We start from the raw sequence: 18,160 nt of genomic DNA, 5'->3' as shown, positions 1-18,160 counted from the left end.
GAGAGATAATAATTATTACATATTATACATATATCTATATATCATAGGTTTTTATTTCGGTTTCGATTCAAGGTAATGCACCCAAGTCATATGGATATATATTTTTATTTTTGAAAGCGCAACTTTATAATATATAAAAATCGATAGAACAGTAACACTATAATAATATATACGAAATCTGCAAGAATTCACATATCATATTTAAGCGTACTTCACAACCGGGCTTTGCCGGGAGTTCGTGCAAGCTTATATAAATACTTTTGCAGTTTTAACAAAAAAGCTAAAATAATATCAGAGCGTCTCCATTTACACTTAACATCTCCAGAATGCCAGCATCAATATATTACATATGAATGAGTCCCCTGTGCAATTTCCACAGGTCCGGCTAGTTCCAGTAATTATCTGAGCAACCGGACTCATGAAAAATAATTTAAAAACTACCTAGCAAATATATACGGTGAATCAAGTCTGAGAGAGATAAAAAAAAAAAAAAATTTTAATTGCACTTAAAGGTGCGGTTAGAATCTTAAAAAGATCTCACGGTAGACATGTATGCGATAACGAGTGGATGTCTGGCATATGGTAGGATTCCCCGTCCCCAGCTTAAAATAAGAAAATTCTTTTAAAATACACACACACACACACACACACACACACACACATATATATATATACATACAAATATACATGCATACACATTAATAGATATTACTCTTTAGAGACTATCGTTAAAACATTACAATGCCGATCTAATCCATGTAAAACTATACCTATATTAACAAGCATTGTTTAATACCTGAGGATTTGTTAAGAATATTGGCATTGAAATTTACTGATGTTATCATAATTTTAGACATTTTTATTCAATGGATTTTGTATTCAAAGAACTAGACTACCCGTGACCCGTTGGATCATTATGTTATATTAGCTATGGAATTCATGTATGAGCGTGACACTTATGACGTAAAGAAAATAGTTTGTTTTGTTTTTTTTGTTTGTTTTTTTACGTGACAAACATTTCTATCAAAGTATATTAAAATGAAAAAAGAATATAGATAGATTTCTATGAGTCGTTCTGTTTATTATAATTGATTAGTTTTGAAAAAAAAATTTACAGTTACTGAATTATAAGTGGTTGGCCATACTTATAAGTAAATGTGCACTGAACGGATACCATAATAATATAGTTAAATTCAAATTTTGATATATCTGCTTTTTTTACATCGTTCATTTCTGTATTACGTTTAATTTTTTTAAACCCCACTCTTCCCATGTTAAATAATAATTTCGAAATAATAACGTTAATATTTCAGTGCGCAGGTTATGCGCGCATGCGCAACCGGATGTCGTAAACCGGAAAGTGGGTTACATACATCGTTACAAGATCATTTGAGCTTTAAGAGTACATAAAAGTGTGATTCTTCTAGTGTGTATGGCCATGCATTTGTAACAACTGGAACAAAGTGTAATGGATTTGCGTGTTCAGCATGCTGCTACGCAACAGTGAATTATAAACCCTCTAATCTCGCCAAGAGAACAGACTCAATACTTTCAATCTGTGCAACCTCCGGAGAATCCTAGCCTCGCAAAACTAGAGTAGAACATCCTTAATCAGGCAGACATACCAAACATGTTCGTTTATATATTTTTTTTTCTTTCTCTATTTTCTTTCTCTATTTATTTTCTTTCTCTATTTATTTTTTTTTCTCTTCTTAATCACTCTCTCTCTCCATTATAATCTTTTAACTTTATTTAAATTGCCCCTCCCTCTTTACATCTTATAATTAAAGTTCTGTGTTTTAATTTTTTTAAATCCAACTTTTAAAGAGTTCCTACCTAAAATAAAAATCCATTATTCATTGAACTTTTGAATAGTCAAGTCGCTGCCTGATAATATCTGTTCTTTGATTGAAACAAGTGGCTATTTGTAGCAGCGGGATATGAGCATGTTTATATAACAATAAACAAGTATATATATATATATATATATATATATATATATATATATATATATATATATATATATATATATATATATTCCAGGTAAAAAAATATCCAAAAGCAAAAACGATTGAATTTCTTAAGGCTGTTGATAGTGCTTAAAAAAAGAGCAGGAGATTATTTTATCCGATTTACATGTACGAAATTAGTTGTTAAATGTTTTTGATTCCTAATAGGGTATTACACCAATGATTTGGACGATAGTTATAATAACCAACCAATGAAAAGCTTCCAAAGTTATTATAAAAATTGTCGAATTTTGGATTCAATCAGTTCGCCGTTGTCTACGTCACGAACCTGCATTTGGTTCTTCGCCGCCAACCTTTGTTACTGGCAATTACTTAACACTCAGTATCGGAACTGCACTGCTTTTTCACCGCCATCTTTTTTCAACATAACGTCTCAACACTTAACAGTAGTTGTTTTCATTTTCATTAAAAGACTGAGTTCAAGTAAGATCGGAGGCTTATTGTCGCCTGATGAAGTCCTTTCAGATTAAAACAATAGATTTATTGTAGCGACGCATGGTAATTTTGTTGACCTATATTGAATAAAATAGTATACAGAGTGTAAGGATAAAGTTGTCGCCCCTTTGATGAAAACCGGTTTTCTTTTTTGTTGCAGACCATCTACTAGTTGTGTACAAATCCCAATAGAAGCCTTCTATGATGTCTGAAAATGACACAATGTTCAACGAGCGAGATCGAAAATACACCGCTGTACAACTCATACTCTCTACTGATCCAAGTTATGAAAACGGGACTATTGTCAGCATCTTCAAAATGCATCGCTGGATTGCCACGAATAACAGGAACGTTCCCACGATGATGAAAATAAAGTTTCCGGCCACGGTTATTGCCTTTGCTGTTGTTTCAAGTGAGGGCCACATCATGTCACCTCACATCTTCGAAGTCGGTTTAAAAGTCAACTGGATGTGCTGAAAAATGTGGTGATCCCATGGTGCAATCAGGTGGCCGCAGGCATTGAGCGCCGGTCCACAAATCTAAAGAGACCCAGGTTTGGCTTCAGAAGGAGTGCCACAACTTTGTACTCTTCTCTCACTGTCCCCATCCTCCCTCGATCAGAACCCGCTGGACTATTTCATTTGGTAATAGATCGTGAACATCACCAATATGATCTCGCACAATACCAAAACCAGCCTAATCACCGCCATCCGCCGATCTCCCGCCGGCGCTTGAGGAAAAGGTATGCCTTTAGTTCCGGACTCATATCGAGGTGGTAAGTGAGATTAAATACATATCAAGTTTACAATGCTTCTCGCCAGAAGAAGAGAAAGAAGTTAGATTATATACACACACACACACACACACACAATGTCTTATTGAACTGTCAAATAAAGTTAACTATATTTATATTTGTTTTGTCTTGAATGTTATGCTCTACTCACAAGTGTTAATCTACATATACCCTGATAGGTCCCTATTTAAAGATTTATTCGATTTCTTTATAAATTCGTTTGTTATATATATATGTATATATATATATATATATATATATATATATATATATAGTAGCAAAAGTACCTGTCGTTGACTGGGTTCAAAAACAGCCTACAGAAAATGGACTCTGATTTATGAAAGTATAATAGGTTATGAAAAGAAAGGGTTGTAAAGAGATAGCTTCGAATTTGGTGGTATCAAAACCAAAGCAAAATATCATGAAAGTAAAAATTAAATAGATAGACCCCATAATTTATTATACCATACCTGTTCACACTGAAACACTTATCACAATATTCTGTGGATCTATATTAAAAAAAAACCTTGTTAAACTTTGTGACACAGTTCCATTCTATGGAGGAAAAAAGGCTCAGTGAACATAAAAGAAATATAAAAAATAGCAATTCTCTAAGTGAATTATTATCTCATTCGTTGCAGCATAATCACACCTTTGACTTTAAACAAATAAAAATAGTTAAATTTATTTCAAATAAACCGCGCCGGAGACTTCTTGAATCAGCCCTTATCGCAAATTCAAGCACAATTAAACAACGTGCAGGTTTCTATAATGTAGCGCCATTAATAAGTAAACTTTTATTAAAAGAACATAAATTAATTGTAAACACAGGTTAACCTTCTCACACCATAGACACACCCCCTGTAATAATTAATACATATAATCTCAATCAATAAATTACATAACAATAACACTCATTTCATTTCTGTTACAACCCTATAGTTGAATTTCAATAGGTATATTCTTTCCAGAAAGAATATTAACAGCGTTCATGTCTTTTAAAGACATATTAACGACTATATAAAGTTATTAAAATTTCCCTCTCTTTAACAGCGCAAGCCCCCCCCCTTTTTATTTTTCAACGTCTTTTTCCTTTTTCTGAAATAGAACAGCGTCACACTTCGCACATGAAACATTTTCAAATATTTTGTACTAGTGTTTTTTGTTTTTTAATCTCATTCATCCAGAGAAAGTCTCGAAATAAAGACGAAACGTTGATGAACACATAATTCGGTTTGTTCCTTTTTATTTCTCTATTTTGTCGGAGTACTATTTCTATTATTTTCATCTATATATATATATATATATATATATATATATATATATATATATATATATGTGAAAGTGAGTGATTGATGAAAGTCAGGCATATGAAAAACAACCATAGATCACCCGATCTCGTTCTAATATATATATATATATATATATATATATATATATATATATATATATATATATATATATATATATATATATATATATATTGGCAGAATACTGAGTCTCCGGGAAGTCAAGGTTGCAGTCAAGTTCTTGATAAATAACAGGGCCCAGATTGGATGGTATCCCAACTGAAATCTACCTTTTTGCTGACCCAACTGCATGAACTCATCATTAAAGTCTGGGAAGACCAAAGAATTCCAGTAGATTCAGAGATGTTGCCATCATCAATATCTATAAGAAGAAGGGTGAGTGGCCAGAATGCGAAAACTACTGGAGAATATCTCTCTTGCCTGCGGCTGGAAAGGTGCTTACTCACTGAAACAGTTCTCCCAGAAACCCAAGCTGGTTTTCGTTCAGCACGTAGAACTACAGACATATGATCCATGCGTCAACTCCAAGAGAAATGCAGAGAGCAACATCAGCCCCTCTATATTGCATTTATCGATCTGACCAAGGCTTTCAACTTTGTTCCAAGAGAGCTGCTTTGGAAAACTCTTGCCACTTTTAGATGCCCCAAGAATTTATTGAGATCATTAGGCTTCTCCACGAAGACATGAATGCTACAGTCCTCTCTTCTGACAGAACAGATGAGTCTCTCGAAGTTAAACGGGCATCAAACAGAGCCGCGTCATTACCCAGACACTTTTTATCATGTTTGTAACAGGCATCAAACACATGGTCAAGAACGGCCTTACTCCAGAACTTGACGTCGCCTACAGGACACACGAACGAGCTTTCAATCTGTCTTGCCTGGAATCAAAAACAAAACCTCCGTTACATCCCTGATGGAATTCCACTACGCCTATGACAATTGCATGACGCCTATCTCGGAAGAACACCTGCAGCAGATTCTGAAGGTCTTCAACTGCGCCTATACCTAGCTCAGTCTAACTATTAACTCAAAAAATGCCTATTATATACCAACCAAAGCCCGGGGAGAGGGGCTACTCTTCCCTCATCCTCGCCGATAAATTTCTGGAAAGCGTGGACCACTTCTCATACCTCGGAAGCGACTTGTCATCCAACACTGATATCCAAGACGAAGTCCAATACCGCCTAAAATGAGCCGGAGCTGCCTATGGTCGTCTTCGAACTCGTGTGTTTGAAGACAGGCATCCGCACAGGCACGAAAATGGCTGTATACAAAGCTATCGTGCTCCCGGCGCCTCAGAAACCTGGACGACGTACCGTAGATACCTCAAGTCGCTGGAGAAGTTCCAGCGATGTTGCCTGCAGAGCATTTTGAACATCTACTGTGAGGACTAGCACACTAATCTCAATGTCTACCAGGACGCCAATACTATCAGCATCGAAGCCATCATGATTAGGAACCAACGACGTGAACACCCTCGACAGACCCGACAAGCTGCAAAATCCCACCCCCACACTGTAGAGATCCCTAGATGTAAAAGATCTTTCTACTCCGGTAGTTTCTTCCCAAGAACCGCTAGACTTTGGAATGTCATTCCAGGTCACTGCTTCCCCAACTGTACTGACATGCAGAAGTTCAAGTGCAACGTGAACCAACATCTTGCTGCCCAAATCCCTACATAGTACCCCAGTAGTTGTTTCCCCTGATAGTAGCCCCCTACACTAAAGTGGCAATGTGCCTTGTTTGGGGTGAAAATGTAATTTTAAAAAAATTAAAAAATAAAAAAAACAGAGGTGGTCGGCCCACGTTGTCAAGATGTCCGGTTCCCAGCTACGAAGCAACTCTCTTATGGGCAAAAGGAAAACGCATTCGAGGAGGTCAGAAGAAAAGGATATAAGGATCTTCTGAAAGCAAACCTGAAGAAGTGTGGCATAAATGCATGCATGTGGGGGACCAAGGTCAAGGACAGACAAATCTGGAAGCAGACCATCGCCAAAGGCACGGATAACTTCGAGGCCAGCCGGTGTGTGGACCTCAAGGAAAAGAGAAGGAGATAGGGGTAGAGAGAAAAAAGCTCGCAAGTCAACCCTCGGCGTCCGCATTGTGACAAGCAGTTCAAGGCCAGGATCAACCTTGTCAGCCACCTCCGCACATACTCAGAACAGGCTACCATCCTCACTGCTGAGGGCTTGCCAAGAGAAAGAGGGATGGGTGAAATTAAATTCAGTCATTACAGATATCGTTTTTTAAGGTGGAGAGTTTTGTATTAAGTTTTGATGAGAAAAAAATGAGACATTATATAGACCTGGTCTTTGCTTAATCGTGTAATATTTGGCTATGATGATCTATGATGATCTGTGTGTTTTTGTGTCTGTGTTGGTACGTTTTGTGTTTTTAGGTCAAACGCATGCTTGCTTTTCAAATGATGTCTAACCAGTGCGTCGAGTATATCACCGGTTTACAACTGATCTTTTATGTTTTCTGTTTATATAACATCGTTTTTATTGCTAGTTAATTGATTTTCACATCTATTAAGTCCTTCCTCAAATAAATTAACGTTTCATGAAATTATATATATACTAGAAAATGTACCCGTCGTTGCTCGGTATTAAACGTAAAGTTAAATTTCTTTAACAATGAAGTAAAAAAAAAAAACGGGAGAAAACTGAGACATGTGCATGTGAGTATTATGTTGGTTTTTTTTTTTTGTTTTTTGAGGGGGGGGTCTGAACAGTTCACTTCTTGTAAGTAAAAAAAAATACTCGAGCTGAGATCGAAGCCAAAACCTAAAGACAGTAAGTCAAGTACGATAACCATTAGACTAAGTTGAGAAGTGTCCTCACACACACACACACACGCACACACACACAGACACACATACACACATACATTTTCACTTTTATAGATATAAAGATAGATCTAGCATAGTCAGTACTAAAATGGGTGCCCATTTGAGAATTACAGGTGCTGTAAGTGCTCTCCGCTTATTACGGCATTGTTTTCAGTAAGTCTTGGACCTCTCTTTGCTACTGGGCCGATTCAGGAGAGTTGTGGTTGAAGATTGCGACACTCTTGCCTCACAATTCCACGCACAGTTACCTTTACAGGGGTGTCCATTGTTCCTTCAGACTGAACAGATGAATCTCATTATAAATATATATATATATATATATATTTTATATATATATATATATATATATATATATATATATATATATATATATATAGTAGCTGACTCGACCACGTGTTGCATAAAAACAAAAGAAAAAGAAAAGTGCAATTTTATAATACTTTTGGTTGGTCTATTTTCTGTGTATTTATAATGGTTGTATGGTTTGCTCACTCTAAAACATGCAACATATAATTGCCCATGTCATAGGCAATCATTATGTTTATGTAAACCACACAGATGTAAAGATTGTCACTTAGTTTTGTAAAGTAATGCTAAAATAAGGATTTAAATCTGCGACGCCAAAAACATTTTATTCTATATTTCTAAAAAAATATATAAAGAAATCCATAAATGTTTTATAAAGTAATGAATGAATGCCTCCGTTCAGTCTCGAAAGACAAAGGACCTGAAAGAGTTTCCCCCGATCTGTAACTTTTTACTTTTTATTATTTTTTCATCATTCATTAGACTTAAATTTCCGATTAACAGAACAATTTTGAACAAAAAAGTTAGTTAATGACATTCAACGTCGAAGATCACTTTTTAATTATACGTTCTACTAAATTGATCCCTCAGTTTTAGGTATATTTGTTTAAAAAACATTGCCTACCAAACTCCTCTGTCGGTTTTTTTTGTGTGTACAAACATGAAACTTAATATATAGGGTATTCGAACCCATGCGAAACTTTATATTTGGGTTTTATCCGGGTAAAATCGGTGTAAAATTGTGAAAATTAAAGAAAAGAAATTTGCCAGGTGAAAGTCGAACGACGGCATTACAAATATGCATGCATAACGTAATAGCTATTGGTTCATGTTTTCATTTTTTGCCTTACAGCAAACATGTTATCATAGCTCAGGCATGAACACCAAAGGAAAAAGTAAGTCGTAAGCTAAACGTTTTCGTTTTTCTAATGTCTAAAATCAGGGGGAATGCGTAGCTCGCGTGAAATGAATTAGTGAAGCTTTTTCTCCTCAATGTAAGCGTTGTTTAAATTCGCATGGGTTCGAATACTCTATATATTAAGTGCCATGTCTCTATACCAAAAATGACATAGAAGTTTGGTAGGCAAAATTTTTAAACAAATATATGCATATACGCATACATAAATATGTATAGAAAGAGGTTTGTGTTTACTATAACCTTATTACGCAAATATTACGTATATTAAGCATAAATCGTGTAGAAAAAAAAATAGAAAAAGTTTTTTTAATAGTAATATCAATACACAAAAAAGTTATATATATATATATATATATATATATATATATATATATATATATATATATATATATATATATATATATATATATATATATTCTTCAGACGAGGACTAACAAATTATATAACAAGTAAGACCTTTACCCTTATGACTTTTAATGATTTTAATTTTCTTTCTGCCAATTTTTATTGTTTTTTAATCTAAGAAAAAAATCTCCAATTGTGTCTTTTTCCGAGGAACATAAATCTGTTTCCGATGAGTTTTGTGAATTTCCACTATTCAACGAAACACGGGCAAGACGCACTATGCTAAAACTAAACTAATATGCGTGTGATGTGAATACATCTTTGGCTTTGGAATGTTTACTTCCCATGCGTGCGTGTGTATGAGGAGACTTTTTCATGATTGGTATTCTCGTCTCCAAAGTTACCATCGAGAGACATAGATAAGTGTACAGATCAATCATTGAAGTATCGTTCGATTGATTGGTTAATCAATGGCGTACTCCCGCTTAAATGTAAAGTAAATTGATTTCATACAGTGCGCATGATTAAAACATTACGAAAACGATTGCGTAAGTTGCACACCGGTCACGTGTCTCTTCACAAATCAATAAAAAAAAATTCAAATTTTATACAGAAATTAATGTTACATTTACTTTGGGGGAGAAAAAAAAAACTAACTAAAAATAGTTGCATTTATTTCGTCAGAGTTATGTTTTCTTTTGTTGGAAAAATGTCTAAAATGGTCACATATATTAGTATAGATTAACATTGTTTCAGGGAAGAATATCTAGAAATGGGATTAATTACATTAGTTATTATTGGTTATAGCATGCGTGGTAAACATTAAAGATCGCGGTCAGAGGATAATGCGCGAAAAATTCTGTATAGACATTTAAAATATGTTTTATGTTGGTTTTGTTAAATATTATTAATTTAGATTAATACTAGCAGGGCTATCTGATATCGTCCAGGACAAAGTGTATCGTTTTTCTATAAAAGCTTCCTTTTTTTCTATCTTTCTTTTCCCTTCTACCCCGGTCTCCCACCTCTCTCTCCTCACCTGCCCCTATTTCTTCTCTGCTCAGTGTATTCCGTTTTCTGAACATACACATAACAATTCATAATGAGTTGGTATAAGAGAATCAATTCCTTGATTTTGAAATACCAGTTACTTCCCATTAATTAGTATATAATCTGACTAGAAAATTCCCCACCCACCTTTTCGAAATCTGCGCCAGACTAAGAGTAAGGAATGGATAATTTTGTTTTAAAACCTTGGATATTACTCATCCAGGGCAATGCCGGTCAAGAAAATACTAACTTGGTGGGTATTTATTTTGTCGTGTTTCACTTTTAGCCAAACATACAAACTGACACGTGCACTTTATATTATATATTAGTAAGTATTATCAAATAAGGAATCATTTCAAGTGAAAATTCTAGTTTCGCGTTTAGATAAACACAATATCAGGTCAAATTCGGTGCCATTTTGTTTTGATTTGGCTTATTCGCATAAGGTTAACACATTTCAACCGTGATCTTTCTCAATTTTGCATACGTCATATTAAATGGATTTTAACTCGAAATGATTCCTCATCTAATATTTAACGAAAAAACAACATATCTTTTGTAATATCTATACAGAATTTTTTTTTTTTTTTTTTTTTTTTTTTTGCTTCTATAACCCCGACCTTTAACGTTTACCGCATTCACTAATGATCTCTCGGTCTAGTTATTGATGCCTTCTTGCTAAAAGCACTCAGCATTATAACGTGAGGATCAAGGCCAAGTTGAGCAATCCATGGAAAGTAGTAACATCTTGTACATCTACGGCAATAGCCAATTAAAAGGGAGCCTTTGGACCCCCCACGACTATGGTTGACCTATTAATTTTGAAAAGGAACAAAAATAAATGAACTGAATTGCTCACATTTATTTCGTGCCCGTTACATTTACGTTTGGTAGAAAATGGAACCCAAATTGTTACATGGAATTTTTTGTCATTGCATATCCTTTTTGGAAACGAAAAAAAAATCGCTGAAATGGTGATATTTATTTCACTCGGATTATATTTCGTCCAGTAGAAATAAACTTAATTGAAATAGTTTTTATTCGTGACACGTGCACGAGCGACACTGGCGGTTAACGCCCAACTTCGTTAAAAAAAAAATAAAAAAGGATATACAAGTTTTTTTTTTTTTTTTTTTTAGAAAGCTGAAATACTTATATTTACTTCTGTAGCGTTACAGTTTATTTCGTTGTGTGTGGGGGGATGTGTGTGTGTGTGTGTGTGTGTGTGTGTGTGTGTGTGTTGGGGTGAGGCTGAAATTTATAAAATGGATATCCTTTTTCGATTGCGACAACAACGTGCATCGGTTTCTGGTTCCACCCACTTGTCATACCAGGTTCGACTTGTCCACATTCTGCCAACCTAGAAGCTATCCCCAACTATCAGACCCTTATTCATCTGAATACTCGCAATTTATGGTGCTGAATGTTGACCAGCCGCAAAGAAGTTGAAGTACTGTCTCAGCATCAAAGAGATGAAGATGCTATGTTGGGTATCAGACAGTACCTTACTTGGCCATATCATCATGGAGATGACGGTGATTAAATGGCTAACGACACGGATTGAAAACCTAAGTTTGCCAAGTTCGAATCCAGTTCGTTCCACGGAAACACTTTCATTTAGGAATGTTGGCAACCTCCACATGGTCCCTCTCGTAAATACCGAATGTCTTTCTGGAAAGAATTCCAACTAGAAAAATATCGGGGAATCGAATGCTAACAATAATGGTCTGATTCATTTGAAATGAATGCATGATGCTAAATAACATCATCATCAATGAACAATATTTGTCGACAATATGAAGCGTCATCAATCGCCAACAAGCTCTGTGAATCATGACTGAAATAGTACGGTCATATATCTATATATATATAAAAGTGAAAATGTGTGTGTGTGTGTGTGTGTGTGTGTGTGTGTGTGTGTGTGTGTGTGTGTGTGTGTGCATCTCCCTACCAAATAGCGCTGTCAATTTTCGGTCTACAGACTCGAAAATTGACATACGGGGTATTGAGATTTGGGAAAACTTTTAAATCGGGTTTCGGCCAGAAATTTTGCTGTTAAGGGGTCAAAGTTCACCGATTTGATCTTTGAAAACTCTACCAAACTCCTCCGCCAATTCTGGGACTAAACACTTAAAATTTTAGATCTAGGTTACTTGGACATGTGTAAAACATTTTAATTCAATTTGAGCCCAAAACAATAAATGTTAAGGGGTCAAAATTGGGGTCAAAGATTTTTTTTAAATTTGATCTCAATTTTCCCTATGGTAGTTAAGGAAGCTTATTATATAGAAAGGCATTACCGCACATATTCACACTTTTAAATATATACATATGCACATAAAGTTATGAACAGCACATAGGGCCCGAGCAAAGCCGGGTGGAACTGCTAGTTGTGAATAAATGAAAGCCTTGCTAAGGTAACATACGAGCTGACAGTTGATGGTCGGTGGTCAAGGGGACGGTCAAAATAGTGTTGGCTCGAAACGCTTCAACAGGACTTGAAAATCGCTGGTATGCACCCGGTCAGACACACGACTAATAGAAATAGAGACAAAATAATATCTGCGGACCCGAACAGGGGTGACGGTTGCTAAGCTGCAAACACCGGTGTGCTAAGTTCGAATCCAGTTCGTTCCACAGAAAAATCTACATTAAACCCATACCTGATCTTGTGTCTGACCATCTAGAAAGGCCGTAAATAAAATAACATCTGCATAGACCCTGCGATATGATGCGGGACTACGCAAGGAAACATAAAGGTTACAGTTGTTAGAAGTGACAGCAGCAGTGAATCAAATCTTGTTTTTACGCATCGACTCTTGATTGGACAAAAGCTCAAGTCAGCAGTTTTTATTTCAACCAATCAAAAATCGAAAGAAATATTCACTTCGAATATTGGCGCGTAGCTATAAAAACCCAGACACAACGTTTTCTTCCCCCCTTTTATTTTGCTATCTTTCAGACAACGTATGTGCTTATTTCACAACTTTGACCCTAGCCACTGGAGGCAGGGCGAAAGGGCCCCTCGGCAAGCAGCACGCATGTAATGAGACATTTTCATGGAAAATACTCAACAGCACTGTCATCCGAACACTCTCACGCGGTTCTTTCCTTCCCTTTGGCCATCACCCGAATCTAGTATATGGGTTTCCATATGAGAAGATTCGTAGTCTACACATTCAATCACAATTCAGGAATACGTTATCGTTTTTCAATTGTACGCATAACTGATTTTCGCAGTGCCAATTTTTTTTTTTTTTTTTTACTGCTCTTCGGTGTGATGACGCCGTTCACTCCAACCTTTATTCCAGTCACCTATTCTGCTCTCCCGGATGCACTCGTCTCCAATGTTGTGTGATCAATTCCACACATCTTCATATCCTCCTTCAAACAATCCTTGTGGCGTGTGTTCTGTATTCCAGCTCCCACATTTAATTTAGAATAAAATATTTTTTCTTATGACTGGTCCTTCATCCTTACAACGTTATCAGCCCATCTCAAACGATTTTTAACAATTAAATCTTTTATACTACGGCAACCAGACTCTTCCAAATCACTATTAGTAAATACACGCTTTCACTAACAAACTAAAGGCACACGTGCATATATATATATATATATATATATATATATATATATATATATATATATATAATAAAATACGCATCAAATGCGCTTGAAACCAAATCACAACGTAATACCAGTTAACAATATAGGGTGTTTGAAATTTATCACAAAATACCTCTGAAATATATTTGTATATAAATTTCAAACAAGTAAAATATTTTGTTTATTTTCCTAATATTACGTTGTGATTTGGCTTTCAAGCGCATTTGATGCGTATTTTATTTTATTCAAATTAAAACAACGTTTCTATTGAACTCTCTTTACTTTATTCTCGCGTTACCTACGCATAGTTCAAAGATTTCAAAATACAACCGCCAGATACAACGCGCGGCTCTATACAGACTTCTTTCTTCAAATGTACAACATGGCAAGGAAAAAGAAAAGGAAAAAATAAAGAAACATAACAACTCACTGAAGATGGAGTCTACCTCTGAAATATATTTGTGATAAATTTCAAACAAGTAAAATCTGTGCTTATTTTCCTAATATTACGTTGTGATTTGGCTTTCAAGCGTACGACGCGTATTTTATTTTATTCAAATTAAAACAGCGTTTCTATATGAACTCTCATTCTTGACGATATATATAAAAAGCACGGATTTCCGAAACGATCGTACAGATAATTGACTTTGTTGTTGTTCCTTCTTATGAAACTGATTTTTAATTTAATTAAATTTTGATTTTTAAATTTTAAAAATTTTAAAACTTTTAAATTATAAATCACATTACTTAATATTGAATTAGCTCTAGGACATTTAACTATCGAGCTTATTATATATCTAAATTACAACGAGCATTTCCTGTATTTTAATTAAACTAGTAATTTCACTATTACATTAAAATACACTTAGCTCTTTAGACTATTATTCTAATCTCCTTTAAATTATATATATATATATATATATATATATATATATTCCAGGTAGAGAGATATCCAAAAACGAAGAGTAATTGAATTTCAACAAAGGTCGTTGATAGTGCTCAATCAAAGAGAGCAAATTACATTGTTTTTTTATTATTCTTTATATAACTACAGTCATATCTTGCTACGATGTACAGACCATTTTGATCATAATAAATCTCATCAGGCAAGATAAGAGATAAGATCTATTATGATCGAAACGGTTTACACATCGTAGCAAGATATGACTGGATTTATATAAAGAATAATAATAAAACTATATATGTCCATATCTATTGATTTACACATATAAACGCACACGGTGCCAGCCTAAATGCACATGTCTTCTCAATTACTTCTTAATGCAGAAGGCGGCAGCAGAAACAAATATGTGCACTCAAGTTCTCCTCATAGATAAGCATGTTTCTTTTACCAGAATGTTCTTCGATTATTTGGACTCTCATTCTTCACGGTGTCTTCATCTTTCATTGTCTTACGAATATTATCAGAAATGGAAAAATGCAAATATGCAACAAATAAACGTTAACAAAGGCAAGAAAGATAAGTCACTCTTCTACTCACCTAGATAATGTTGTGTTTTAATTCATTTTAAAGCTTTTTGGATTCAAAACAAACCTAATGTTCACTGTGTTCAGTCAGAACGACAAAAAAAACATGGCTGCTATAAGCATCGCGTGAAGATGCTTGCTAATCACTTAAAAATTGAAAAATAAACAAAATGCTGGTAGAATATTAAATTTTGACACTTTTGGTGACATTTATTGCATCTGTTTCTATTGACATTTTATTTATTTCTAATTTTTGAGCGATATCAAGGGTCTTCCTGCTAAGCTTATGGCAGTCATGTTTTTTGTTTTTGTTTTTCATGGTTCTAACTAACTCAACAAAGTGGACAGTGAGGTTTTTTTTTTTTTTTTTTTTTTTAATAAAAAAAAAGCACTTTAAGATAAGTTAAAAGCCAAATAACATTATCCCGGTAGATTGGTAACATTTATTTGTTGCATATATTTTCTTTTTTCTTTTTTCTTCTTCTTCTATTTGGGGGGGGGGGTCATCCGTTTTTGTTCTGTTAACTACAGTTTAAAATACCAAACACGTGTCTTACTTTCTAAATAATTAAATCTTTGGGGGTGAATATGTCGATAGTCATAAATTTTCGGAAGGTATACTTCGAGATACTTGTAAGATTTAACTACTTTTTACCGAGTTAATCCCGAGTATCGACGGAAAATCTCAAGTCGATATCGGGACGGACCCAAACGAGAATCACCTCCCCACCACGTATAATTTTATAGTATGTTTTAGTATGTAGTACAGTTTTCGAGGTTAAGGGTGTTTATTTCGAAAGCTGTTCTTAACATAGGGAGGTTGGGGGCTGGGTTAGGTCGTAAAAAATACCAACTGCAGAATACCAGTTAAAAATATAGGGTGGGGGTGGATTGTGATTCTCGTTCAGATCCGCCATACCGGAAATGGACGAAATGAAATCCGCAATAACAAAAGCAGACGATACTAAGCATGCAAAATGTTAGATTAGGGTTTTAAAAAATATTAGCCCACTTTAAAAAAAAAAATAGTACAGTAAAAAAAAAGTTTCTCACAATAAATTAAAAAAAAAACAACTTACTATTCTCCCGGATAACACCAGTTAACCTTGCTATTATATAAATATACAACTGTTGTTATTGTTCCCATTTACTTGCTTCCCCACGATGGCAAAGTTAGACACTAGGTCAGTTTTTAATGTGGGAGGAAATCTAGGGAACTCTGGATTGGAATAAAAATAAAATTTCTGCTTCATTGACCGAAGACAGAAATGACTCAAATGCAGCATTAAAACAGATACTACACGTTGTTTCTAGCAAAAAGGTCAAAATGTTTAGTTAAACAAAAATAATTACGATCCTTATTTAGCTTGAACATTTCGCCCTGTTTGATTTCGGGGGAGGGGCCTCAGGGGCGAGTGTTATTTATTTATTTTTATTTTTTTTTTTTTTTGACAAAACTTGCTTACTCTTGCAAGATTCTTTCACCAAAATACCGCATTCACTCTATGGCTTTAAACCTGCTGAAAAGATTCCAAGGTGGCAGCTGTTGTTGTTGGTTTGTTTGTTTGTTTGTTTGTTTGTTTGTTTGTTTGTTTGTGTGTATGGCGGGGTGATTATAAAAATATGCAAAAAGTCTCTGAAAAAGAAAACACGTTTATTTACGTAATTTCTTTCCGTTATGTTGCTTCTGGAGTTTTTTTTTTTTTTTTTTTTTTTAATCGTCATAATTTACTTGCTCGGGTCCCCGATTATGACTCGGTGTTGACGCTAAAAATAAAAGAGGCATTTCTTACAAAAGACAACAAACTGGAAACAGTAGCCAATAAACAAATATATAAGAAATACATGTTACGAAAGGCAAAATAAGTTGTATGCTGTCTACCTGCACAAGTTTTGGTGTTTTAACATATTTTATAAATTTTAAGTTTGAAATGCAAGTAGTGCTGACTGAGCGCTTGAGTAAAAACGACAACAAAGACGGGTGACAAGAGGCTGTTACCATTGAAGTCTCGAGAATCGCTCAAAACTCGAAAATAAATCTTAATACTGGTAGTCATCCACTAAATAAGTATCATCGTGACATTTATTGGTTGGATTTCTATCAATATTGTGTTTATTTTCGAGTTTTGATCGATTCTCGAGATTCCATGATGACAGTTTCATGTCCGCCGTCTTTGTCGTTGTTTTAACTTATGTGCTCACAGTACTATTTACTTTTTGGTGGAAGAGTAACTTATCTTGCCTTGGGTGACGTTTATTTGTTACATATTTATTTATTAACAACTTTTTCGGTTTGTAAAACATGCTTAATGAAGGTTAGGTTAAAAGTTGAACTTACCGTCTTCCATGGGATTTTCCGTGGTGGTAATATTTGGACCTCCGTTCGCTCCCCTAGCAGGCCCGGTTTGACCGGGGATGCCGGCATGAGCGAACGAGTCCGCTCCAATAGCCGCGTCGCCGCCGCCTGTAGCCAGAAGAACAGTCGGGGCGACGTTCGGGGGTGACTGGGTCGGCCCTGGGGACCCCGTCGTTGCCGTCGTCGTCGTGGTACTTGAGGGTAATCTCCGATACAGAGCGACCGCCGTAGCACGTCCGAAACGTAGAACCCGGCGGGAAGTTTCGACTGCTGTCACGGGCGCCGCTATTGTGGTTGTTGTTGCTGCTGCTTCTATTGGTGCGTGTTGACGACCAAAGTGAGTTGACACCATAAGATTTAAAACACAAACTTTATTCCGAAGACTTCTTTTCTAATTCCTTAAAATATTCCCTTCCTAATTTTCTCTTTCCGTTTTACAAGAAAGAAAGGAAAAATATAATGAACCTTCTTCGCTCCTTTTTCCTCTCTCCCCCCGAAATATCAACTTAATGGACATTAAAAAAATTCTGTTTCTCCAATATTAATATCAAAAACAAATTATTGAATTAAAAACAAATGTACAAATCCCTAATCCGCCTCGTTTCCATTTTAGACTTAAAGATTATCTCAAAATTTGATTAAAAATTCCGTTAAAAAAAATTATGA

General features: G+C 35.1%; 1 protein-coding gene across 2 annotated transcripts in view; it reads right to left on the bottom strand.

Annotated features, from left to right (window-relative positions):
• Positions 1-18,160, bottom strand: part of LOC145258076 (uncharacterized) — a 546,496-nt gene that overhangs the window by 526,246 nt on the left and 2,090 nt on the right. For both annotated transcript variants that reach the window (XM_080115806.1, XM_080115809.1), the window contains exon 1: positions 17,477-18,160. This exon is cut by the window's right edge. In XM_080115806.1, coding sequence (XP_079971932.1) covers positions 17,477-17,846 — 370 coding nt within the window. In that variant the 5' untranslated portion in view covers positions 17,847-18,160. The remainder of the gene's footprint in view (positions 1-17,476) is intronic.

Source organism: Euprymna scolopes, chromosome 3, assembly GCF_053919585.1.
Source record: "Euprymna scolopes isolate OS-2025 chromosome 3, ASM5391958v1, whole genome shotgun sequence".
Lineage (NCBI taxonomy): Eukaryota > Metazoa > Mollusca > Cephalopoda > Sepiida > Sepiolidae > Euprymna > Euprymna scolopes.
This window is presented reverse-complemented; position numbering and strand designations above follow the sequence as displayed.